The sequence below is a fragment of the Zosterops lateralis genome (genome assembly GCF_965231275.1).
Source record: "Zosterops lateralis genome assembly, chromosome: 19".
NCBI classification, from domain to species: Eukaryota; Metazoa; Chordata; class Aves; order Passeriformes; family Zosteropidae; genus Zosterops; species Zosterops lateralis.
In genome coordinates, this window is record NC_139779.1 from 3803693 (window position 1) to 3829878 (window position 26186).

General features: G+C 52.8%; 2 protein-coding genes across 3 annotated transcripts; one reads left to right on the plus strand and one right to left on the minus strand.

The window, feature by feature from the left end:
* The first annotated feature begins 36 nt into the window (after nucleotides 1-36).
* Nucleotides 37-9854, plus strand: ZSWIM7 (zinc finger SWIM-type containing 7). 2 transcript variants are annotated; one of them, XM_083875196.1, is made up of 6 exons: nucleotides 37-117; nucleotides 610-703; nucleotides 2342-2363; nucleotides 4699-4801; nucleotides 9100-9204; nucleotides 9588-9854. In XM_083875196.1, exons 2-6 carry the CDS (start codon nucleotides 625-627, stop codon nucleotides 9702-9704), a joined length of 426 nt encoding a protein of 141 aa, XP_083731322.1. In that variant the 5' UTR covers nucleotides 37-117; nucleotides 610-624; the 3' UTR covers nucleotides 9705-9854. The 2 variants fall into 2 exon arrangements, with proteins under 2 accessions (XP_083731322.1, XP_083731321.1); XM_083875195.1 differs by lacking the exon at nucleotides 37-117 and having other exon boundaries at nucleotides 338-703.
* A 1748-nt stretch (nucleotides 9855-11602) lies between these two features.
* Nucleotides 11603-24313, minus strand: ADORA2B (adenosine A2b receptor). The gene is made up of 2 exons (XM_083875467.1): nucleotides 23930-24313; nucleotides 11603-13215 (listed from the first exon to the last, which is right to left on the minus strand). The coding sequence occupies exons 1-2, from the start codon at nucleotides 24292-24294 to the stop codon at nucleotides 12534-12536; spliced, it is 1047 nt and encodes a 348-aa protein (XP_083731593.1). The 5' UTR covers nucleotides 24295-24313; the 3' UTR covers nucleotides 11603-12533.
* Nucleotides 24314-26186: the final 1873 nt, after the last annotated feature.

Here is a 26186-nt window from a genome sequence, read left to right on the forward strand (position 1 = left end):
CGGGCAAGGACCGGGCCCTGCTCCCCTCGGGAACGGCACCGGGAGCCGGGCAGGGAACGGGCCCTGCTCCCCTCGGGAACGCCACCGGGAACGGGCCCCGCCGCTGTGCCCGCCCCGGTGAGCAGCGCCCGCAGCGCCCCGGCCGTGCCGAGCCCCTCAGGACACGGAGCGGGGACAAGGATGAGGAAGGGCCGGAGCATCACCCAGGCAGGGCTGAGGGAGCCGGGGCGGCAGGAGGGGACGGACACCTCATCCATCCCCTGAGGAGGGGCGGCAGGAGGCTGCTCCAGCCCCGGAGGAACGGGCAGAGCCGATGTCCGGGAGGTGCCGCCTTGAGGAACATCCTCTGCCCCGGGCAGTGACCGGTGCCTTCCCCGGGCCTGTGTTTGTGTGGGAGAATCTCAGAGAGACCCCTGTGTTTGTGAGGAATCCTGTGTTCCCACAACGTGTAACAAAAAAAACCCCAAACATTTAAAAAGTCGCTTTTAAAGCATTTTAAAGGAGGCCGTTCCTTGGGTGCTGGGGTGGGAATGGGTGCCCAGACAGCCCTTCCCGATGCCCGTGGTGACCCTAAAGATTTCCCCATCTCCTGTCCTGTCTCCTTTCCAGGGATGGTCCAGTGGGATGGACGGGAGCACCTTGCCAGCAGTGGCAGAAGAGCTCTTGAGAGAGATCAAAAAGGCTTTTCAGGAGACCTCGCAGGGTATGTGAAGGATCCCGGGCAGGGAGAGGATCTGTCACACCCCCAGGGCGTCCTCAAGGTCCTTGGCCTCCCCTTTTTTACCAGCCCTGTTGTCTCAGGGGTGGCTTTCACCTTTCTGTCCTTTTTTGTGACTGTGAAGCACAGATAATGAGGAGCAGCCCCTTCTTGAAGTTAAATTCAAAAATCACACCAGTTTGAACTCTTCTTTTGAATGTGAAGCATAGGGGTAATGCTGCTCCTTAGAGCTGCTGGTGCACATGGTCACATTTGAGGGATGATAAATTGATGCCTCCGGGCAGGAATTCTGCTGTTCCCTCTGCACTGCTGGCTCTACAATCCCAAAAGTGGAGCTGGAAAGGGAAATTCCCCAAAGCCTTTGCCTGACTGACCGGCAGAGGGGGTGTGCTGGTGATCCCAGGGCGAGGAACAACTTCCCAGCAGTGAAATCCTGGCCAATTCCAGCAGATCGTTAAGAACAATTACCTTTGCTGGATCTGTGCTGAGAGAATATTAATGTTTGTGTTTACTGGACGAGTTGCACAGGATGGCTCTTCCCGAGGAAAGTGTCTGCTGGAGGGATATTTTTAACTGCACAAAACCCAAACAAATAAGAATTCAGTCACAAATAAGAAATCTGTCTTGAGGACTATGTGGGAGTGAGGAATGGGCAGAAATTTTGTGTCCAAACTGTCAGAGTGACCCCAGTGATAGATTTTTGGCACACTTGCACTATGCCTCCTGTCAGGTTAGAGGAGATCCAAAATCTACATGTGACTTTTAAAAGAGCTTTGTAAATCCTGTTGTAAATTAAGAAAAAAAAAAATCACATCCCTTTAAGGATGTCCTTCTTAAAGCAGCAGAGTGGTACTAAAGCACATATTGAGACAGAGCTGTGGAGACTAAATGATCCATCCTTTTACAGAATTAAATTCAGATAAAGCTGGAAAATTCAAACCAACAGTGCAAGTCAGAGAGAATATTTTGAATTGTCGGAAGAACAGGATTTTAATGTCAAAAATCCAGATCTTCCAGTGGGATATGGAGACAGAGTACACTGTGTCCCCTGGGTGATAACAGAAAGATCAGAGTGGACAAGCAGAGCCTGAGCTGTCAGCTACAACAAACACTGCTTTGCTGGAGTGTAACTTTCCATCTTAAGGAGAAGTTCCAATAAATGGAGACACAATGTTTCAGTGGGCTGTATATGAAAGGTCATAAACCAGTGGCGCCCTGCAAGACTGGGCTGGGAAAAGAACAACATTTTTTAAAGTTGTGATGCCAGAGTTCTCAACTCCTGCCAGGAGAGTTTCAGGGAAAATAATATATATATTTTTAACCAGCTTCTTAAAGTGACAGAGTAAGATGCTCCTGCCTTTTATTGTGTGCTTTTAAAAGTAGGATGTCACAAAAGAAAGTACATTTGGGCTTCTGCATTTCTTTTTAAAATGAATCCATGTGGCTGTGTTTGCTGTACTTGGTAAGTGCCTTAGCACAGCCACCATGGGTCATTTTGCTGTTCCCTGTTGCTTTTTTGGTGGCTAGAGGATGTTGAGAGCTCTGGGTGTACCTTGGGAGGACAATGACCCCCCTGTGATGTGAAATTCTGCAAAATCACGTTTCCCTTTCTTTCTGTTGCAGTCCCTGATGACCTGCTGCTGGGGTGAGTGTCTTCTGCTCCAGTTCCTGCTGAAGGGCAGCTGGTGGTCAGCTCCGTGTTTGACCAAGTGCTGCTGAAACACAGAAATGCTGGTGGTTTTAGTGGTAGTGCAAATGAAAGTTCTGAAGGTGTTTTTTTGTTTTGTTTTTTTTTTTTTTTTTTTTTTTTTCCAGAGATTCACAAAATTATCTCTGTATCTCTGCATCTCCTGTGATTGCTTGCTCTAATTTAAACCCAGGGTGTTTAACCTGAGCTCTGAGTCCAGCCTCGGGTCTGGAATGAGTTTGCTGTGGGAGTGGGTTGTGCTCCAGGGTGATTCATCCCTCTCCTTCCTGCCCCTGTGAGCACCCTGAGCTCAGTCCTGCTGTTTGAGTCATGAGCACCTGTGACAGAGAGGGAGAAGTGTCCTTATCATCACCCTGCACAAGGGAATTGTAAACTGAATTTTCCTTTGTTTAGGGGCAGTCTCAGGTCAGCTTTGTCACCCTTGTGAATTCTTTGGTCATTCCCAGCAGTGACTTAAGAGATCCAAGTTTCACAACTTCAGCCCTCACCAGTGGGTAGAAAAGGGACTGTCACAGTGAAAGTGACTCTTCAGATTCCTCTGTAACCTTGTGTCCCTGCCTGCCAGGGGATGAGATCACCAGGAACCCTTCAGGCCTTAATGCCTTTGTGTGAGAGTTATCTGACACAACACCTGTGAAAGGTGTGCTGACTCCCTCTCCTGGGACCACAGTGGCCTTTGAAAGGTGGGATTAGATTTGAAAGCTTTTGTTTCCTCCTCCTCAGAAAAGAAAAGAGGAAAGAAATTCCCTTGTTAAGTTTAATAATGGTTGGGTGGGTAGCTCTTGGCAGCCAGATTTCCATCAATTCCCTGCATCCAGCAGCTCAGAAGTATTCTGATTTCATTTCCCAATCTCTTCCAAATCTCCACAGTCCTTGAATTTCCTGTGGGCATTTCCTGTTGAACTGATCAAGTTATATACACAAGAAAAGAATTCCCTAAATTTGAAAAGAGTTCCTGAAACTCCCTGAACTCAGCCCCCTTATAGTCCCAAACCTAATCATGAAGGAATGTCTTACATTCCCCACCCACCTCCTCACAGCCCTCAGATGGAGCCAGCCCTTCTTGCCTGGAGTTTGTGCAAGTTTTGGTCTTCCTGGAATCTGTCTGTCTGCTTGGCTGCTCATCAGTGGGCTTGACTCAGCCATGCTGGGGCTCTGCCTTGCTCTGTCCTCCCTGGACTTGGAAGTTTTCCCCTTTCTCTTGGTCTGCTGCTGGTGTTTGGTGCTATCTCTTCATCACTGCTGATTTCCTCGTTGTTTACCCTTGGAACCAATCTAGACTACACAGATTTTTCCCATCGGGTGAAAGGTCTGTGAAGTTAACTGAGTTGCCCTGAGCTCTTTGGGAACACTCAGAGCAGCTGGATTTACTGGGCTAAAATGACTTTGAAACTGTCTGGACATTAAGCTGAAGGTGCAGATGCCCATATTTAGCACACACTTTTATCCTATACCCCTGCACAGCACTAGCAGAGATAAAATCCCCCCCTTTGGATGTGCAGTGATCCCCATCCCAGGCACTCCCTGATCCATAAATGCTGTGCATCCTTGCACGTGTCCTGCCTGAAAGGGAAAGGGTTTTTAGGGAGAGTGGAGGGGCATCAGGCACGTGCAGCCCCTGGGTGTTTATCTGGAATAACTTGGCTCTCTCCAAGCCCTGCTCGTAGCTGGGTCACAGATGTAAAACTGATGCTATCTGGTGTCTCCATGTGCAGTGGAGTGTCTTGAGTAATTCCCTGATGTTCTCCAGCTTCCTTCTGATGCAGTTTGCTGGGTAGGGAAAGGATAATTTATCCCTCAGTTGTGACTGTGATGGAGGAGATGTGATCATTACAAAATGACTCACCCGTTCCCCAGGGTTTATCTGATTTCCAAGGGCTGAGGAAGGAGCCCCAGTTCCTATTGCTCCAGGAGCTGTGGATTGTCCTTGCACTCCCCTTTCTCCAGGGAGGTGTGTGATCCATGCCTGGGGATGGGATTCAGGACCAACTGATCAATCCAGGGCAGCACATCCTGGCTGTACAGCTGAAGTGTCCCAGAGCACGAGCCCCTTTTGCCCTGGGCACTGGCAAATCTGGCTCCATGTGCTCCACTAAAATCCCTCTTTGTGCCTTTGTGCTCATGGGACATTCTCAGTTGCTGCAGCAAGGGAAAATGTCTTACATTTGCAATGGGCACCTTGTGGGCTCCACAGGGCTGCCTCTATGCTCTGAGGCTGAGCCAGGTGGTCTACCTTTGTGCTGTGACTAACTAAAGACATGTTCTCTTCCAGGCTGAAGTTCATTTTTGGCCCATCTGCAGTCCCAGCTCTGGATTTGGTGGATCAGCGTTCTGTCACCCGGCTCAGGGCCCCCAGTGGAAGGACCCTGTACCAGGTACATGCTTCTCTTTGCTCTTCCTTTCTGATGGTTTCCAGCTGGCATCTGAGACAGTGTTTTCCTGACCTGCAGAGCATGGATAAACACAGAGAGGACACCAGTGGTTTACAAACTCCTGAAGTGACACTGGAGAGCAGCAGCCATGGGCTAGAATTAGAGCAGCACAGTTCAGAACCACTTTCTTTCTGGCTCCCAGCCAGCCAGAGACAATTTATGTGTTTGTGGGCATCGCAGTCAGGAGGAAGTTTTCCAGGGATTTCTAATTTTGCTTTATAACTCTCATCCTCTCCAGCAGAGGAAGTTCTTCCTCTTGACCAGTTGTACACAACTCTTGTTATCTGCCATCACTGTGTTTCTCTCCCCTCATGACCTGTGCTTGGCAGGGGATCTCTGCTGCCTGGGAGGAAGCAGTGCAGGCCAAACCCGTGGGTTTCACTCTGGGTCACAGGAGCCAAGGCTGTGAATCACAGAAACATCCCCATGAAATGGCATTTTGGGGAGAAGGGCTCAGCTCAGCCCTGAGATCAATCACAGCACAGAGGGGGAGTGAGCTGAGAAGAGGAGCCTTTGATTCTTCATCCTCACCTTTCTGTACTGTGCACAATTCCTTGTTCTGTGGTCCTCCAGCACTGGGGGCATCTCTTTTGGGACAGTCCATCCATGCTGTGAGCCACTGACCAGCTGCATCCAGCCCATGGCTTCCAGACTCAGAGGGACACTGCTGTGCCCTGGCTGAGCACTGGCACCCTGTGCTCAAAAGATTTTGGTCAAGAAGCACCAATTCCTTCTCCTCAGCACTCCCAATCCCTTCAGGTAGCACAGCCCAAGGAGGCTGGGGCTAGTTCTGTGCTTTTCACACACCAGAGGAGGAGGAATGTCTTTGCTCACTGCTGTAGCTCCCAAGAGGAACATTTCCAAGTGTCCCCTGTGCAAGGGACCTTTTCTCCTCCCCTGGAGGTGCTTTGGGGTCATGTAGGGTGAGAGAAGGGCTGTGAATTCAGGCCTGGCTGATGGCACAAACCCTCCTCACGTGTTCAGAGCTTGCACATGGAGCCTTTATCACTTCTGGGGCCATGGAGGGGACACAGGCCCCTCCAGAGGGACATGAATCATGGCCAGAGCTCAAGAACAGCCTTGGATTCCAGCTGAGGGCTTGCCTGTGGATGTTTGGTAAGGCCTAGGAAGCTTCCAGCACCCTTAGACAGCAGCTGCCTTGCTGATTAATTGAATGCTCAAAGGCTTTCCCTTTTTTGCTGTTGCTTGTCTGGAAATGCCACTGGGCAGAGAACAGTCCAATTCTCCTTGCAGAGCTTTGTCAGGCCCTGCAGGCTGAGGCAGAGCCTTGCTGGGCATCAGTAAATAATCTACTGATATTAATAATGTTCCTTGAAAAGGCACAAGTGTCAGAACTGCTCTCCTGCCTCTGGTTTCCCTGTGGAGAAGGAACCCCTGGACAGGAGGGTCAGGGAGTTAATGCAGGACAAACCTCCAGGAAGGAGGTTCCTGTGTGCCTCCAGCTGCATTCCTCCTCAGAGGAGTTTGATTGCTGATTAAGGCCACACTGATGAGTTCATTAACAGAGGAATCTGAAGAGATATTTTCTCTGAGGGTGTGAGGTTGGTGCCATTGTGAAATTCTCCCTCATCCCAGCTGTCTGAGATGCAGAAACAAAGAGCAGAGTCGACCCTGGGGCTGGAGCAGTGACAGGAACACATCTGGGGGCACAGAAACCAAACCCCAGGGTGGGACCCTGCACTGGAGCCACTGGCTCTTCATTCCTGTGTGCTGTAGAAATGTGTGGAAATGTCCCCCAGCTGTGCCCCTGGAGAGAGGGGCATCCTTGGCTGCCTGGACATGGCACAACCATCCCTGTTAATCATCCCCCAAAAAGTCAGCCCTGCCATTTGCACCCAGATGTGGTTGAGCAGGAATGTGAGGTGGTGCTTCCACTTGCAGCTGGCTCTGGAGAGCTCTTTGAGGCCACGAGGCTGGTTCTGTTGTGAAACTCCTTTGGGTCATTACAGCCAAATCTGAGCTGGTGATAATTTGATATCACCCAGCACATCTCAGGCCCTGCTTCAGGGGAGGAAGGCTCTGCTCTGACAGGCCCTATGGTGTGGGCAGCTCTTGCCCTCAGGAGCTGAGATGGGAGAAGAAAGAGCCCTCAGTCAAGTGAAAGCTGTGATTTGTCTCTAAATGCCCTTGCTGTTTAACAGAAGAGTAGCACTGATGGAGTGTCCAAGGCCTGGATGCCTCAGAGCTGAGATCATCCCAGGAGAGCTCTGATGGTACCTGCCATGCTGTGGTCAGGGGTAAATCCTCCCTGCTGCAGGGATGGTGGGTCTGGCTGATGGTGGAGCTGTGCTGGATGTGGCAGAGTGTGGACCTGGCAGCATTTGGGGCACCCTTTAGCTCTGCCCAAGTGGCAGAAATGCTGAGCTGTGGCAGTGGAGCAGGGCAGTGTCTCAGCCCTGCCAGCTGGCGCCTGCACTGCTCACATCCTGCACTTCCATTGGGTTCTTCTCTTTTATTATGTCTTTTTTTATTCGTTTCCTAGAACTGTGTGGCAGATGCCCCACAGTGAAGGGTTTGAGCAGCAGGCCCTGGCACAGGCTGTGGTGGTGTCTGTCTGTCTGTCCATGTGCTGCTGCCTCAGCTGACCCTGCTGTGCCCCCACACCCTGGCAGGGACACCTCAGGGGGATTTTTCCTCACTGAGGCCCAGGGATGAGGACAGCAAAAGGAAATCTCACCCCAGGGCCAGGGGAGCACCCCAAGCTGGGCTTTGGCTGGCCAGGAACAGAGGCACCTTTTTCTCCCAGTCTTTGGATTTTAGATTTTGCCTTATTAGGCAGAGGCTGTGTTCTTGCCATCTGGGTCAGGATGGGGGAACACTGAGCTCAGCCCAAATCTGGCAGTGTCTGTCTGTGGCTTCCCCCCCTCCCCAAAGGAAAACACTTCTGAGGGGAAGGCACCATCAGAATACTTCATCTTGGAAAAAACAATCAAAGGAGCTACAGGAAAACAAACTTATCACAAGTGAAACAAACTCAGCCTGCAGTAAAAGGAGGACTCAGGGTAAAGGCCAGACTGAGGAAGAAAAAATGGTTTACCCTGAAATAGGAATGTGAGTTTTGTGTCCTGGATCTGCTGGGAGTGAGGGGGACTTTGAGGCATTGGTACTTCTGTGGGAAAGCCCAAACTTCTGGATGTCCCCTGGTGGGCAGAGTGCAGGGAGAGCTCCAGGGGACAGGGGAAGGCTCCCCTTGGCAGTGCAGCTTTGGACAGGGAGGGACAATGTTTCTCTGGAGGGGCTTAGGAATGTCCTGGAGGGGAGCAGCACTCTGCAGAGCTCCACTGCCTTTTCACTTTTTGTGTTTATCTTTGGATTTAGGGGTGTGTGTGCCACCAACCCAGCCAGAGTCTAAAGCCTGGGCTGGAGATGTGCCCTCAGAGCCCTGGGCCCTGTGCAAGTGTGTTCTGCCTCTGCAGATCCTTCCCTTCCCATAGGCTGGGCCCTTAAAGTAGTTTCCTAAAAGCTATTTTCCAGTCTTGAAGAGACCAAAAGAGAAATAATAATCCACAGGCTGGCTTTCCTGTATCCTGCAGTCAGCTCCAGCAGCTCACAGATTGTTCCATGCTGGGAAAAAAGTGCTTCCCTCACCTGTTTAGTGTCCCTGGTGCCTCAGGACCAGCCTTGCAGGGAACAGCATGTGGGAAAAGCAGGCAGTGCTGTTCCCAAAGCAGAGATGGAGCAGGGAGACTTCTCTGGAGACTTCAGCTTTGTTTATTCAGGCAGATCTGGATTCCAGTAGCTGCAGCTGGTTTTGAGAGCTGAACAGCCTTCAGTGGTGGGGAAAGGAGAGGCCTCCCTGCAAGTGCTCAGTGCTGCTCCCCTGTCCCCAGGCCCGTGGTGGCTCTGGGTTCACACCTGGGCTGTGTGTGACAACTGTCTTTGTCATTTCCACCTCTGCCAGTGCTGGGAGGGAGCTCACAGGAGGGGCTGGCACTCGATGGGAGCTCAGTGGTGCCACTGCTTTTCCTGGTCCCTTAGGAGCAGACAAGTCCTTGGGGCTGGGATGTGCTGCAGGACACCCTCAGCTGCAGGGAGAGAAGCTTGTAGAGACCATGAGAAACCTGAGGAGGAGGTTCAAGCTTAGGTGGGTGACTGCAGTGTTTGGGGACACTTTCGTGCTGTGACATCTCCCCCTCACTGCTGGGTCAGTGTAGACCCAGCCCGAGTCAGAGAAATCCAAGTGAATCCTGCTTCTGACTCCTCATCTGCCTCTGTTTCAGGTCCTTGGGAGCTCAGGCAAACTCTACACATGCTACAGCTCCTGCCACTTCTGCACATGCCCTGCCTTTGGGTTTTCTGTTCTGCAGAAGAGTGAGAGTCTTCTGGTGAGTTCTGTGCCTCAGCCTGGGGCTGCCATGGGGAGGGGGACAAGGCTCTGCTCCTTGAGCCCAAAATTCCCAAACCAACACAAGTGTGGGGTTGGTCACACAGGCTGAGCCTGAGCCAACTGAGAGCCCCAGGTTTGGGGTTTGGGGTTTGGGGTGCAGGGAGGGCTGTGGGTGGTGGGGAGGGTGCCAGGAGCCAGATCTGTGTGCCAGTCCCTTCATGGCCCTGTCCTGGTGACAGAACTGGGCACACTGAGCACCCCCTGTGCCAGGAGGGAACCTTGGAGGGCTGAGCACTTCCCCAAACACATTTTGGCCAGGATGGATTCCTGGTGCAGACAGAGCCTGACATTCCAGCCTTGCTCCTGCTGTTCACTTTGCAGTGCAAACACATCCTGGCTGTCTACCTCAGCCGGGCCATGGGAGCCTGCCAGGAGCTGGCTGTGTCTGAGGAGCAGCTCACAAACATCCTCCTGGCTGAGGAAGAGGATGAAGGATGAAGGATTTGGATCACTCCTTGGCTGTGAAGCTGGCATTTTTAATGTCTACAAGGCTGTCAAATGCTCTTTGTGGCTGGTGGATTTCTTCCTGTGCTGCAGCCAAGTGTGACATTTATTAGCAGCCTGGCACTGATAAATTAATTAATTAGGCCTGTGTTGACTGCAGTTTCATTTATTTCTGCTGGTTTGGGGATTTCTGAAGATGTTTGAACTAATCTGTAATAATTGTCATGTGGGGATGCAAACAGTCCTGCAGGTCTCAGTGATCCACAGATTAAAGAGCTGCCTGTGGCTCTTGCAGGTGGCAGCTCAGAGTAATTTCTGATTTTTTAGTGGCAAACCTGATCCAGGGGCCCCTGAGCACCCTGAGGCTGGTGGCAGCTCTGTGCTTCCACTGTAACAGGATCTTTGGAAGCACCAACGTGGTTTCTGTGCTTTAAATCGAACCTTTTCAGACACACTGACCACCCCAGGGCTGCTTCCCTGGCACCCAGCTCCTCCCAGCTGTGATTCCCTGCCCGTGCTCTGTCCCCCCTGAGGGCGGTGTGGCCTCTCCTGCTGCACCTGTGAACTCATCAGCCACCAGAAATAACAGGGCACAGCCTGAGCCAGGGGGTGTGGTGGGAAATGGAGACTTTTGTATGTAAATAACAGTCACTGCAAATACAAAATCTGAGCAACATGAAGAGAACACATCCATCCATGTACAACAGAGCAGTGACAGCTGCATGGCCACAGCTGCACTGGCTACAGAAAGTTCCTCTGCTGTTTTTGCTTCACATTTTTATAGAAACCTTCAGAGCTTTTTATTGAGGGAGGGCAAGGGAGGTGTCCTATTTTTATTTTGCCTTGAAATGTCTCTGGCTCAGATCCACAAAGGTACATCCTGTGCCCAGTGACCATGACCTGGGTCAGAGTTAATGCCTGACAGCCCAAAAGCACAGCTAAGGATGCTCCACATCCATCTGCAGGAATTCTGGCTCAGGAGAGGCACGGGGAGGGAGCAGTGGTGGATGCTGAGCTGCACTGGAAGCTCTCACATCAGGACAAGTGTTCTGGGACCTTGTCTCTTGGTGTTACAGCACTGAGAGCTTCACTCTGTTGCTGCTGTGAGAGTTTGGGTCGGTTTCAGGCAGCCACAGGGAGAGATTCCATCCTTTGTTGTGAGAATAAACGTGGCTTGCAACCACTTGGCAACGCTGCCAGAGCTGCAGGTGAAAACCCTGCTTGTTTCCAGCCCTGATTAACAGGAGGAGCAGGGCCAAAGATAACACAGGAGGGAAGGAATGAAGGGAGGGGAGAGGCAGGCCCTGCCCAGATGGCAGGAGGTGGCCCCAGGGTCAGCTGGCCCCTGCCCAAGGCAGATGCAGCAGAGCTGAATGGGGCTGTTAAAGGAGGAGCACTTGGGACAGTGACCTGCTCAGGCTCAGCTCATGCCCATGTCTGAGCTGTAGCTAAATTTGGGCGTTGCAGAAACGTGTCCAAACCCATCCAGAGCTCTCTGGTGATTGCCCCCAGGTTTGGGGCTGAGCTGCTCCAATGGCAGGGAAGTCCAGCACTGCCAGGGAACCATTCCCTGTGCATGGTGGGCCCAGAGTCATTCCTGCAGCTGCTGTCTGCAGTTTTTGCCAGCTGGCAGGGGAGATGCTGCAGGAACAAGATTTGTTCAGTTTTTCAATTGATTTTACACCATATTTGTCATTATATACGCCACAGAAATGAAACTCTTGGGGTATTGTATCCCCTTTTAGTGCAACAGAATTTAAAAAAATCTAGAGTTGTTTTCTGTGTGATTCAAGTACAATTTTTCAGGGATAAAACTTGGGGGGGGGGGAGCATTCACACCTTCTGGAGGTTCCAGGGCTGCAGCTCAGCCAGACCAAGCTTTAGGAATCAGGTGAGCTGCAGCATCCACCTCTCACAGCTAAAACCTGCACTTGTGGAAGCTCTGCAAGGCTGGCAAGTTTTGACCTGGGAGCAAAAACCAATTATAGAGCTCGTGTCCCCAAGGCAGTGTGACCCTGGCCTTGGTGGCTCTGGTTCACACGAACCATTGGGGCACTTCTGCCTCCTGCATTTTGAGAGCTGGAAACAGATCTGGGAGCAAACCTGAAGCACTGGGGCTGCACAGTCCTGTGGACCAAAGTGATTTAAAGGCAGTAAAACCTCTGCTCTAAAACCTTGATCAAGTGTTTTCTCAAATCTTTCATTAAATGGGGTTTCCACACTGGGCTGGCCAGTTCTGACCTGGTTTTCCCATCACACAGTCCCTCCCCTCAGTGCCTGGAACACAGATTCAGTTTCACACCAGGAACTGGACTAAGTAAGACTTTTTCCCATCAGAGAATACAAGCTGCATCAAACAATTGATGGAATAATTAGGGTATTACCAAAGTGCTGTCAAGTATGGACTTGGAGAACAACTCAAAAAACAGACACAAAATTATTACTCCTAAATGAACCAAAAATATTAAAAAATAATAATAAAAATAATAATAATTAAAATAAAGATCCTATGACTTGACATGAGCAGCACAATTGGGGAAACACCCCCCCAGCAGGTGAGTCTTCCCCAGTCAGTGTCCAACCTGGAAAGGAAACACCTGGAAAGGAAAAAGGACGGGATCACAGCTCTCACACCCCCCGGGGCTACGAGCTGCACTCAGTGTCCCCGCTCAGGTCACTCCTCTACCGAGTTAATTACAAAAATAAAAATAAAAACACAGCTGCACGAGTGCATAGTGGTCATCTCTGAGCACTCCTGGGACTGCTCACACGGGGAGGGGCAGTGCCAGGGCCGGGCCGGGCCCCCAGGGGCAGCAGGGAGGGTCATACTGTCACCGAGGCCGCGGGGGAGCTGATGTTGATGACAGTCAGGTGCTGGTTGTGCTCCGAGGGGCACTTGGGGAGCTCGTCGGCCTTGCAGAGGATCTTGGAGAGGATCTTGCGGAAGGTGCAGCGGAAATCCCGGATCCTGTAGGCGTAGATGATGGGGTTGATGACAGAGTTGGCGTGGGAGAGGATGATGGCCACGTACATCACCCACTCGGGCTTGGACCTGGAGAAGTCCTCGTGGAAGTGCGTGATGCAGTTCAGGATGTGCAGGGGCAGCCAGCAGAAGGCAAAAAGCCCCACGATGATGGCCAGAGACTTGGCCGCATGCACCTCCTTCTGCAGGGTGGTCCTGGAGTTGCCCATCAGCTCGATCTGGTGCAGCTGCTTGCAGGCCACCATGAAGATCTTGATGTAGATCCCCAGCATGATGACGAGGGGGAGCAGCACGCAGCCGAAGAAGTTGAAGTAGACCATGTAGCTCATGGTCACCACGTTCTCAAAGAGGCACGAGATGAAGCAGCCGTGGGGCTCGGTCCCTGTCTCGTTGGTGGCGTTGGGACAGCCACTCATGGCTTTGTTCCAGCCCATCAGTGGGGTCAGTCCGATCCCAAAGGACAGGAGCCACAGCACGGCGATGAGTCCCCTGGCCCGTTTGCCGGTCACCAGGCTGTTGTACCTGCAGCCCCAGGGACAAAACCACAGTCAAAGTTACATAAAGGAGCACTGGTGACTTCCCTGCAGTTCAAGTCATCAGTGTTTTGGTTAATGAGACAAAAGCCCAACCCACGAGGGGGCCTCACCTCTCTGATCACTCTCACCTGTGCCCTGCACCCACCCACACACCGTGATTTGGGGGGTGATTCATTTACTATTCCTGAGAGGCACCAACCACTGCCCCAGCCCACAAACCCCCTGCAAGGGGAGGGAAAGGACTTGGAGTCTTAAAAAAGGCTTTATCACTGTGTGATCTTAAACCACCAACTGCCAGCAGGGCAGGGACAGGGAGGCTCCCTGTGCCTGATGCTCTCTGGCTCTGAGCAGCCACTGCTGGGCACGCTGGGGCAGCTGCTGGGCCAGTTCCTGGGCTGACCCCGTCCAGCTGGGGCTGTGCTGGTGCCCAGTTCTGCCTTGCAATCCCACATGGGTTATGAAGAAGCTCCGCTGTGGCCCAGGGACAAGTTGGTGCAGTGCTGAACCTGGTGCTGCCCCACACCTTCCTCATCCCACTGAGTCCCTCCACAGACCCTCCAGCCCTCAGATGCTCAGAGATACAGAGAGAGCAGAGCTGGAACCTGAAGCAGCACAAGTCAAAAGTCTGGTTTGGGTGCAACCAGAGCAGATGCCAAAATCAAAGCATCAGTGGGATCCCTCTCTGGAGGTAGGAAGAACCAGCAAGTGCCTGAAGACAACATGAGAAACCCATTCCTGTGCTCTCCACAGCCAGTCAGAGTCTGCTGGCTGCCCCACGTCCCCTCCTTCCCACACCCTTCTCTCAGTGCTTGTTTACTCTGGCTTGGCTGCCCTGCTCCTCCTTTCCTAAGAACGTTTGTTCTGATTTTCTTCCGGCCCGTGAGGCAGGGGAGGGTTTTATTCCCACAGAACTGCAGCTGTGCCTGTGAATCACTGCACTGCCTCCGTGTGAGCTCAGCCTCCTGCTCCTCCTGCAAGGACAGGGGGGGTCAAAGAGGGGCTGGGGGAGCCCTCAGCTCCTTCTTCAGGCATGAGCTGGGCTGGCTGGGAGGGTGCAGGAGCAGCAGCCACATTTAGGTGCTGCTGAATTGTGGACAGTCCATGGGTTGGTGTCTGAAGGGTAGATCCAGCCACTGAGGGGCTTCTCCTGCATTTTTCTCTCATTATTAATAAGAGTTAAGTTTCAGTATTTCAGAAGATGAGAAGTTCTCAAATGGGGCATCAGTGAGGCCAACCCTGTTGCTTTTGAGACCCCACATGAGGTTTTCAGAAGCTGGAGCTGGTCTGGGCTTGTGGGACCTGAAATCATTGAGATTTGAGCAAGTTGACAGAAACCAAATCTCTTGGCAAAATCTGAGTCTTGAGCTACAGCCCTATCCAAGCTCAGTCAGTGCTGCAGAGGCACCAGGAGCTGCTGTTCTCTCTCAGCTCTGCAGTGGAAAGGCAAAACTGTGTCTCATGCTTGCCCTGCTTAGAGGATCTCTCCAGGTGCTCCATCCCCAAAACTGCCATGGGGAGACTGGAAAATGCCAAAGGGCCCATTGGTTAGAGCCAGAAACTGAAGGAGTGGAGGGTTTTGTGTGCTCAGGAGCAGGAGGAGCTGCCATGGCCATGCTGAGGTCCCAGGCTGGTGACAGTCAGTGCTGCCTCTTGCTGAAAACATTTGGCCCCAAATAAAAATAATAATTCTTCCATCAGCTCTTCTCCTGAACTCTTCTGCTAAGATAAGACTTGAAGGTTTACAAGATCAGTCAAGAAAGCCCCTTGATGTTCCAGTGGCCTGTTTATTTTAGAGCTTCTGCTCTTCCCAGTGCTCCCAGCGGAGCCAGGACCACGGCACGTGAATTTCTGTATCTTCTGAGAGATAAAACATTCTGGGCTCCCAGTCTGTGAGAGCCAGAGCTGAGCATGGGGAGGGCTGCAGGCCCAGGGAAGAGATGGAAATGGTTTTTCACAGGGAACAACTGCCCTGCTCAGATTAGCTCTTCATTTCCCTGGAATTTGCATTGCCCTCCCACCTTCTCTCCATCCAGCTGATGGCAGCTGCTGCTGATGGTCACTGCTGTGGCCAGCCAGAAGAGCCCAAGGTGAAATTGAGAATAGTATGATGTCCTAGAATTGTTCATTAATTACCTTGTTATTACCTTAATAAATTTATTTGGTGAGACTCTGCCTGAAGTCAACACAAGTAAAGCACATGCTTAAAAAAAGAAATTAATTAATGTCACCAGATGCAGGTATGGGGAGTCTCACAAGCTCTTCCCTAAACTCTATAAAACAGGGTCAGACAGTGAGGAACCAACAGATTTTCACAGCTCAGAATTGTCCAGCAAACCTCTCCTTCATTCTCTTTTAGGCTTAATATTATTAGGCAAAAAAAAAAAAAAAAACCAAAAAAAACCCAGCTATTAAAGTAAATTTACTCACCTAAGTCTGCTCAACTAATGTATAACAAATATTGAATCACCTCTGTGCTTCCACCCGGAGGCATCAAATGTTGCTTTAATGTAAATAACAGCTGAATATTTTAAAATGATTTAGTGGCATTAAATAACCTGGCAATGCATTAGTTCCTTTTAGACCGCCAGGAAAAGTGTCTTTACTGGTGCAATCACCATGAGAGGTTTAATTATCCCAACTCCCACCCTGTGCCCTCCCCATGGGAGCCCCGATGGCATCGAGGGGTAAGTCAGGTTCCTGTGCTGGAGGATGGAGCTGCTCCCTGGCCACCAGAGCCACTGCAGGGGGACAAGTGTCCTAAGGAGAGCTCAGCTTTGCAGTGTGTCCCCTGGGCTGTCCCCGCTGTCTCCTCACCCACAGGGGCCACAAAGGCTCCACTGGGGCTGGATGAGGTGTCCCCTGTTCCTGGTGGCCTTCCCACAGCAGGCATCCCCCTGGCCCCTCCAAAACCCAGAGTTTTCCTGGGAGGGCATCACAGCAAACCCCAAGAGAGCGAGTTCTGTTAGGAATGCTCTGTGTGTGTTGGTAGGATGGTTGGGGTTGGGGTTTTTTTGCATTTCTGGTGCCGTTTCCTGGCACTGGGAAGGAGCCAAGTGGCCCAGGCTGGCGCTGAGCACAGCTGGCACAGAGCAGGACACGCTGCCAGCCCAGACTCTCAGGAGTTTGGCTCCCAAAGGCAGGAACTGAGTCATGTCCTGCACGTCCCTGGCATCAGCCCACCAGCCCCTGGTGCCCCTGAGCTCTGTCAAACAGGGAAAGCACAGCAGGAGAAATTCAGCTTTTGGGGTGATGGGCTTGGGGCAGGAGCAGCCTGGAGGAAACACTCTGGGACGGGGCTGTTATTGCCACAGCATTTATCTCAGAGAGAAGGGACAGGAGAATCCCTCCTGTCCCCAGGCAGCCCAGCAGGAGGGACACATCCAAGCCTTGTGGTGCCACACAGCCCCTGCCTTGCCCATGGTGTCCTTATGCCACAGCAGAGGCTGCTCCAGGAGTTTGGGTTCTCCCACTGCCTCCAGAGCAGGATCAGCCTCCAAGGAACAATTTCAGAGCTTAAACTCCAAACTCACCCATGGCTTGTGCTCCCCAGCTCCCTCCCTGAGCTCTGCCCCGTGCCCAGGCTGCTGGATGCAGGGAGAGGAGCAGATGGAGTTTGCGGAGCTCGGACCAGGCAGGTGCTACAACCAACCAGTGCCAACTCAGACATTTCTATTTTAAGTGTGAAGGGAAATACACAGACACCTCTATTCACAAGGGGTGAGAGCAGCTCGGCTGCCAAGCATTGTGTCCTTGTCACCTCCTCACAGCTGTACTTTGCATCTTGCTATTTTTTTTTAAGCTATAACAAAATAAGCACCATTGCTGCCCCTGTGCTCCATGCACAGCCATGGAGTGGAGATCACACACCAGCTGAAACATCCTGGCAGGACATTTTAAACGAATCATAAATTGCACCTTAGAGAGAGGGGAGGGGAAAGAAAAAGAAATAAAAAGAAATAAAAAGAAATAAAAAGAAAGGAAAAGAAAAAAAGAAAAAAGAAAAAGGCACGCTGTTTAAGCAGGAAGGAGTTGGCGGCCAGAGATGTGATCAGTGGTAACGCTATCAGCTGGGGAAGTGGGACATCTGCGAGTGTCCCTGTCCCGGGCAGACAAATCACTTCCTCCCGCATCTGTCCCCATTGTGCGCGGGGACAGCAGCAGCACTGCCGGCCTTCCGCTGGGCGGGGACTGTCACACTGTCACTGTCACACTGCCACCCGCCAGCCCCGGCTCAGGTGAGGCAGGAGCCGCAGGAACCCTGCAGGGCACCCCCAGCCCTGGGGAAGGACAGAAGCGTCCCCTCCCCTGGGTCCCCTTGTCCCCGGGGCTATCGAACAGCTGCAGGGTTAAAACCCTGCCCGAGATATTGTTATCCATCCGCCTAAACCCTCCCCGGGGTGGGGACAGAGAGAGGCAGCCCCCTCCTGCCTCAGTGTCCCCGCACGGCCCGGGGACAGGGGACAGGGGACAGGGGACAGGGGACAGCAGCGGGTGTGCAGCGATGTGGGAAGCAGGGAAAGGTGTAAACCCCACAAAGGGCACAGGGCTGGGTGATGTGGGGGAAGCTGCAGCTGAGGATGCTGCGGGGGCTCCCAGCCCTGCACCTGCTGAGCTCTGCCAGGGCTGGCGAGGTGTGAGCGCCTCTCGCCCTCCCGTGTGAGATCTCGGTGTTTGTGCTCGCTCGCTCGCTCTGCAGGGTGAGAAAACCTGACTGAAAACTGAACTCAGACACCGGGGCTGTGAGCGGGGCCAGCCCGGGCTGGGGCAGAGACCAGCCCGGAGCACAGGAAGGAAATGAGCTCAGCCCCTCGCCCTGCACGCTGCTCCCACTCTCCAGCATTCCCCACATCCAAACACCAGCACCTGCCCCAAAACGGGCCCGAGCCTGCAGGAGAGCGGGACACTGGGGCGGGATCAGTGTGGGATCAGTGTGATACTGGTGTGAGACTGGTGTGGGGTCAGTGTGATACTGGGGTGGACTCTGTGGTGACACTGGTGTGGGATACTGGTGTTTTGTGTTTCTGAGCCCTAGAGCACAACCCCGCAGTTCTCCCCTGTTTAAGATCTATTTAAGTTCTCCCCTATTTCAGACCTCAGCGCCTCCCTCCCCCAGGGCTCTGCAGCCCGGCGTTATCAGCCTGCCGGGGCCTGGGGCTGGGAATTTTTGTCGTTCCGAACCTTCCCGAGGGTCGGGCCTGGCTCTGCAGCACCGGGGGCTGAGCTAAAGGTGCCTGGCAGAGGTGAGATAGCGACTGGGATTCAGAGGCAGCTGCTCGGGTGGGATCCTGTGCCCCTCCCAGGGCCCTGCTGGCCCCGATAGCGGATCAGGGTGGGGGATGGCAGAGTGCAACCCCCTTCCCAAAGTTTCCAACCCGCTGCCTTCCCACCCACCAGCCCCCCAAGCTGCTCCTCCCTGCAGAGCCCTGAGTGACTCCCCCGGGGCTGGGGGATGTGCAGGGTCAGCACGGAGCCCTCCTGTGCCTCATCCCCGCCTGTTCCAGCAGCTCCAGGAGCTCATCCCGTCCTCCCCTGCCTGCCTGGGCACCCCCAGGTTGGACAGAGCTCCCAGCCCTGAGCCAGCACAATGCCAGGGAAGGTTTGAGCAGTGGGAAGGGGGGACATGGCCAAGAAGTGCCCCCACAGCTCCTGCAGGGACTGTGCTCTGTCCCTTGTCCCCAGTGGGTCCAGCAGGTCTGGTCCCAGTGACACCAGTGCCCACATGGGACACACACACAGGGACAGCCCCACTGATGCACTCCCAGGTTATTTGTGGCTCCTGCCCAGGCCTGATGTCATCCATTGGATTAGGAGTTAATCTTCTCTTTGGATTGCAAAATTCCCTAAACATTTTGGGTTTATGTATTTTTTTTCAAGGAGAGGTCAAAAGATCTTCTGGAGGAAAATTCTCCTGGATTTCAAAAGTTGCCTGTTAAAAAAAAATCTTAAAATTAATCTGTATTTTTAGAGATTGAGCTGACCAAAACAGAATAAAATCTTCTAAATTCAGAGATCTGGGTTCTGACTCAGCCTGGAGATCAGTGCCCTCAGCCAGCCTGGAACCAACCCTGACATCCCTGCTGCTCCCTGGTGTCCCTGCTGTCCCCAGCCTCTGCAGGAGCTGTGCTGGGGCAGAGGTCCCAAAGAGCTCCCAATTCCTTTTCCTGTCAGGACTTTTGTTTTTTTGGGAGGGAAGTGGCCTCGGAGATGCAGGAAAGATATAAAAATCTGGGACATGCATTTTAAGGAAACCAGGATAAAACCAGCTAAAAATAGCTGTGATTTCCCCTCTCTACTTTATTGCCATGAGGGCACATGCGATTATTCCTGATTTTGTTGTTGTGTTTTGGCTGCATCCGAAGGCTGGAGCGAATGGGAGCCCTGTGAGAGCCTCCCACGTCCCCTGGGCCCAGCTTGGCTGACACAAACTTCCCTAAAAATGTGACAGCTCCATTGCTCAAGTGAACACCCCAAGCCTCCTGCCCTTGCTGGGTTTGTGGCACTTGCAGTTTCCAACTCAGTGATAACCAAGGGTAGGCACAGCATCCTGAGGGATGGGGAGGCTCTGGAAGCAGGAATCAGGAATCAGGGAGTGGGCACAGCATTGGAGCCACACGGGAGCAGCAGAACACTCCTGGGGCTTCAGATGGAGGGCAGAGCAAGGACGAAAGGAAATGAGGCAAGGGCACAGGGAGGAAGAGCAGCTGCAGCTCTGTGATGGCACCCACAGAGTGGCAGGTGAACACCAAGAGGAGTTTCTCTGCTCCCCAGTGGCTCCAGCCCTCCCAGTAGACATCAAACCCCACCAGTTTGCTTTGCTGAGCAACAAGCTGGTGTTGGCAGGGATCTGGGAACAAATCTTTGCTGAGGAACACAGAGAGAACCCCTCCTCTGCAGCAGAGGGGACGGGCAGAGCCTCAGCATCAGCCAAGCCACCTCTGCAAAGGATAAAGAAAAAACAGCAACAATCCAAATGTAATCTGTCCCACAGGACAGCAGCAAGGAGCTGCACTTTGCCTTGTGCCAAGGGGGGCAGCAGCTCCTGTGGGACACTGGCAGGAGCAGGGGCAGATCGGGGCAGCACCATTAACAGATCCTGATCCCGTTAACTGACAGTGAATCCACAGGAGGATCCTCTGGCTGCAGGAGGGGCAGCAAGGGCTCAAAAATGTGCAAAAAGGGAGAAGATGTGGCTGGGACCCTGTTCCAATTCGTAGCAAAGCTCCCCCGGAACATCAGTCCTGCACATCCACAAGGGGTAAAGTTGAAGATGGGAGAGAACTAAACCCAGGACAAGCAGCAGATCAGCTCAAATCCCAGGGAACTGAGGAGAATTTTCCCATGGCAGGTCCCAGTTGGGATGTTTGCCAGGCAGCAGCACCACATTCACTGTCCTGCAGGAGGTACCAGTGGACAGGGGCACACACAGTGTGGTGTTAGTCAGTGTTTCACTCTCCTTTTGCTCTCTAAATACAGATTCTCTTCTCCCTCCCTAATTCCTGACACGTTTGTTCCAGGCATCCTTCCCTACCTACAATTCTTCTCCGTGCCAAAGGATTTGGGTTAATGCAAATAAAAGGAAACTGTTTTATTCCACCTACAAATCTTCTTTGGCTCCCAGCTACGGGACTGTGGGGTGAAATCCAGCCCTGGAGGAAGCCAGAGAGCAAAAGCCTCTGTGCCAAGTGCTCTCTGCAGGATGGATTTGCTGCTGCTGAGAGATGCTGGATTTCCTGGGCTTGGATATTCTGCTTGGAGGAAGTGCTGGGGGAGTCAGGCTGGCATTGAGCTGTGTCCCTGGGCACAGGGATGGGCACACAGGGGTGGCAGCAGCCAGGAGGGTACAGGAGCAGGGGACAGAGAGTCTGAGGACAAGGAGCTGCATCCTGGTGATGGCCAAGGGAGCCAGGGAAGGGCTGGGAGCTGCAGCTGCACAGAATGGGCAGCGTGGGTGGGGGCTCCTCCACAAACAGTAAATTCATCAAAAGCAAACAAGCGAAATACGAGTTTCGAGGGACAGAAAGAATTCATGGCTTCGGGTCAAACTCAGCAAATATTTTTAGCCAGAAGAGGGAGGGTTCTAAACCACCATTTTTTAAAATAAGATTTTTGTTCTGCAGTTCTCCAGATGAGAAGTTGTCAGTTCCTTCCCCCAGTGAGGAGATCTTGATCTCAAAGAGCATTTGGGAGGGTTGGACAACCCAAAATCTGCCAGGTTGGTCGGGATCACTTTGCTTCACTGAAGCCTCCCAACATCGCTGTTCCAGTTTCAGTGAAACAATTTTCCTCCTCCCCAAGGGATTTCTTGGTTCAGCCACAGAGCTGAAAAATCCATTATTAGCCTGGCTGTAATGCAAAGTTCTGCTGTGCACCCCAGCCCACAGGCCTGCCCAGCCTCTCAAACAGCCCTGAAAGGGTATTAAATAATGTGGCACAGCCAGTCCTTAATGTCCCTGCTGAGCTTTCCACAGGGAGCTGATGGAGCACTGGATGTGACAAGGACACTCGTCTGCTCTGCAACAACCACATTATTTATGGTAATTGCTGGACAGGGCTGGGCACAAATCATTTTCTTAAACATTTAATACTCCACTGCCTGGTATCAGCCTCTGCTCTGGCCTCCAGAATGGGTGTTTTAATGAGAAAAGCTTTTCCTACAGTCTCCATTCCTAGAAATTGGTGATCAGATTCCCATTCCCACAACACAACTCTGCTCCTGCCCAGAGAGGGTGGTGGGAGAAGTTCCTGTCTCCTCCCTGCCAGCAGCCCTGTGGAGCATCCCAGGAATAAGGATGCTGAAGAGAAAACTCCAGCCAAGCCTTGCTGGGAAAACCCTGGTGCAGCAGAGAAGGGTTTTGCCTGCGTAGATTTATAACCTCCTCTATCCCCTTTTGATCTTGGCCGTACAACTAAAAAAAGCCTTTCAGAATCAGTCCCTAAATCTCCTGTCACCGAGGCAGTGGCTTGTCCATTGTCCTGCTCCTCACAGGGAGAATCTCCCTCCTTTGAAAGGAGTTTTTTACTCACTGGTCCCCTCTGAGAGCACTGAAATAAGGCCTCAATGCCAAGCTGGAGTTTAATCCAAATTTCGCACCTCAGCCAGCCCAGGATGGGACTCCCTGGTCTCCGTTTGTGTCCAGCTCGAGAGCACTCCCAGGAATAAAGATGTTTGTGCAAATGGAATAAAAGGTTTGGCGTGAGATGGGGTGAGGAGAGCAAAGCTGGGAAAGAATCCCAAAGCAAGAGAAAACTGCCCTGGGATGAACTGCCCTGGTGGAGAGTCGAGCAAACCTGCTCAGGACCAGGACTGGGGAAAAAAGAGCGGAGGAAATGCTGGCTGCTCTGTCAGTTGGCAAAGCCACTTCCCTTCTGCAGGCACAGGAACGATCCCTCCGAGCATTTCTGACGCTCTGCTTCCCCCCGGCTCTCAGCAGAGCACAAACCCCTCACCACAGTTTCCCCAGCTGCAGAGAGCGCCTGTAGTACAAAAATAGAGTTATTGCCTGACAGCTTGTGGCCAGGGCTGTTATTAAACTGAAACTTTAAAATCTGAACTGTTTCTGTAGCTGCTGCTGCTCTGCTGCCCCGCCGTCCCGAGAACGGGTGGAAAAGACACCACAGCATTTTCCGGGGCCAGGGTGGGTCTGTGAGCCCGGCTGGGGGGTGGGAGGGTCAGAAACAGGGTCAGAACTGCTGGAAACAACCTGTCCCTGCCCCTGCTGTGCTGCGGGTCCGCTCCGCTTGCGCGACATCCCCCGGAATTTCCACCGGCCGCGATGACACACGGCCACGCTCCCCCACCTCTGCCCCATGACTAATTAGTATTTGCTCAACCTATGGGAAGGCTCAGCAAGGTGCCGGAACAGGGTGAAAGGGTTTTTTCTCTTTTTAAGTCATTTTAGGGTGAGTTCATCGCTGGTGCGCGAGAGATGCCGGGGAGGAGCGGGATCCAGGAAAGCTGCGGCTTTCCCGAGTTCAGCTGAGGTCCCTGAGCCGCATCTGCCCCGTTTCCCCACAGCCGCTGCTCCTGCCCCTCCCTGCAGCCGCCCTGGGCTCCCGGGGGCTCCATCCGTGTCTGTTCCCAGCGAGGGACAACTGGGACACGGGGGAGGCTGAGATGAACAAGCTCAGATCATTCACAATGCAAAGCCCGGGGTTTGTGCACTTCAGTTGAAGGAAGAAGCTGCACCAGCCCATTGGAGAGGCGCCTGTAACTTCTAATCCAGACAGTTTTCCCCATTTTAATTCCCATTAATTAGAAGGAAACTAATTCATGTCTTGGATGAGACTGAACTGTAAAACCCTAAATCTTTCTGCTCCCCCCTTCTCCTTTCACTGTAAGAATTAGGAGAAAGAGTGGCCGCTCCTCTATTTAATTACCTGGGAGATGCCTGGACACCACAATAAAGGGGCTGTATAAATTCCTACAGAGATGAGCCACAGCCATCCCAAACACAGCCCCACATCCCTGCAGGCCCCTCTGAGGAGCCACTGACCCTCCCAAGGCAAACATCCTCAAGAAAATGAACTTCCAGGTGTATTTTGAAGCAAGAGGTGGGATAGTGACTCCAATCCTGCAGCAAGTGCCAAACCTCTGTTATTTTCATCACCTGAGAGTGGGGCAGCACGAAAGTTTAGAAGTTCCTGCAGGTTAAGAGCAGGAATATCAGAGCCAGGGAATGTTTCCCACTGCCATCTCTTACCTCAATGGGATCTTTATAGCCAGGTACCTGTCGATGGCCACGGCCAGCAGGCTGAAAATGGAGCTTTGTGTCAGCACCAGCACGAAACAGGCGAAGAAGAGGCAGCTGTGAAAATCCACCTGGAAGCCGATGCTGATGGTGATGGCGAAAGGGATGGCCAACAGCCCCACGGCGATATCGGCCACGGCCAGCGACACCAGGAAATAGTTGGTGGCGTTTTTCAGGGTGCTGTTGATGGCCACGGCCCAGCAGACCAGCACGTTGCCGGCGATGGAGAGCACGGCGATGATGAGCTCCAGCACGATGTAGGTGGTTTTCACAGTGTCCATGGCGAGAGCCCAGCGCCGGGGGCAGGCGCCGCTCATGGGAAGGAGGGAATTTCCAGCGGGCGCCCTCCCGCAGGTACCAACACGGCCCGGGGCTGCCCAACTCCCATGTCCGGGCTCCCCGCGGCCCTGGGGGGCCGGAGGGGGCCCCCCGGTGCCCCCAGCGCCCGGTCCCTGCCCGGCATCGGCGGGTCCCGCTCAGCGCCCGCCCGCGGCCACCGCCACCCGCGGGGCCATCGGGGCTGCTCCTCCTGGGGATGTTCCGCCCGGGGCTGCTCCTCCCGGGGCCCGGGGCTGCTCCGCCCGGGGCTGCTCCGCCCGGGGCTGCTCCGCCCGGGGATGCTCCGCCGCTGCCGCTCTCTCTCTCCCCGCGGAAAAGCCGCTGCCGGTGGCGGCGGGGCTATTTCTGCTGATGGGGCGAGCGGGGCGGGGAGTGCGCGGCGCGGAGCCATTGGCCGGGACCCGGCGGCACCGGCACCGCGCCCCCGCAGCGCCCGGCCCGGGACGGCTCCCCCCGGCCCCGGCACGGCTCCCCCCGGCCCCGGGACGGCTCCCCCCGGCCCCGGGACGGCTCTCCCGGCCCCGCTCCGCACCCCTGGTCCTGATCCCGCATCCCCCACCCGGCGTTTTTGGGCTCCCCGGAGGTTTCTGGGCACCGCTTTGCACGATTCGGAATAAAAAAGTTCCCCCCGCTGTCTCCCTAACTCAGATGATGATGATGATGCTGCTCCGGGACACCCCGGAGTTGTCGTACCAAAAAAAAGAGAAAAAAACAAAAAAATAAATGGGCACCAGCAGAGCGCTGACCCAAAGTAAGAGATTTCACAAAATGCTGGCAGTGCTCGGGCTCTGGATGGTTGTAGCACAGCGGGGCATTTCCTGATGTAAGAAATGGCAAAACACCACGGATTAGCAAACGCTGTTACTCACAGGGATGAAGTGGTTGAGTTTCGGTCTAATGAGCTTAAAAATAAATTATACCTGAAGGGGTTGTCTGTTCTGGTGGATCTGAAACCGGCAGAAAAGGTGAAGATAATTTAATAACTGGTTATCTTTTCATCACTGGTTACCTTTTCAAGGTTTCAGGCTTGATATTGTGTTCACCATCAAAACACAGGACAGAGATTGCACTTCACAGCACTGCTGAGCATCCAGCAGCACTGAACAGTCCAGAGGAGAAAGTGGAAAAGAATCCAAACAATTAAAGAAAATAAACCTTCCTGGAGCAAACAGAAAGTAAAAGAAATTGCCACTGATTTGTTTTTTTAAAAAACGAAGTTGTAAACTAAAATCCTGTGGAAGGGAATGATTTTTGAGGATCCAGAGTTAAATCAGAGCAAAAAAAACTTACGGGAAAAATAGGATTGAACTGATTCCTTTGGGTGTTGTGCCAATGGAAACACTCTCGTTGACCAGCAATGCTTTGGGTCAGAGAGATGCAAAGGGGGACTCTTAATTCATATTGAACAAAGTGATCTTTATCAAGCTGGACATCTCAGGATGCTGAAAGAAAGCTCTGCCAGGGATACATTTAATTTCAAGGGGGCACACAGAAGGATCTGCACACAGGAGCATCGCTGCCCTTTGCACTGTGGGCTCCAGGCACTCTCCTGCCACACAGAACTAATTCCATGATGGCATTAACAGGGAAGCCCTTAAATCCCGGGATTCAAACCTCAGTGTTTGCCTGGAAGTGCCCTGAAAGGAGCAGCAGTTTGAGGTGAGCTCAAGGTTCACAGCCCCAGCTCTGGCTGCTCCATCAGCGCTGGCTGGATCCTGAACTTGCCCACACTGGTTTGGTTTATTTATTATTTTGGGATGAGTGCAGCTTCCCTCTGCAAAGCCTGTTATAATTATGTAAACTATAATGGAAAAGCACTTTTCCCCCCAAAGGGATGGATTTACATCAGGGTTTTTACACACATTGTTTT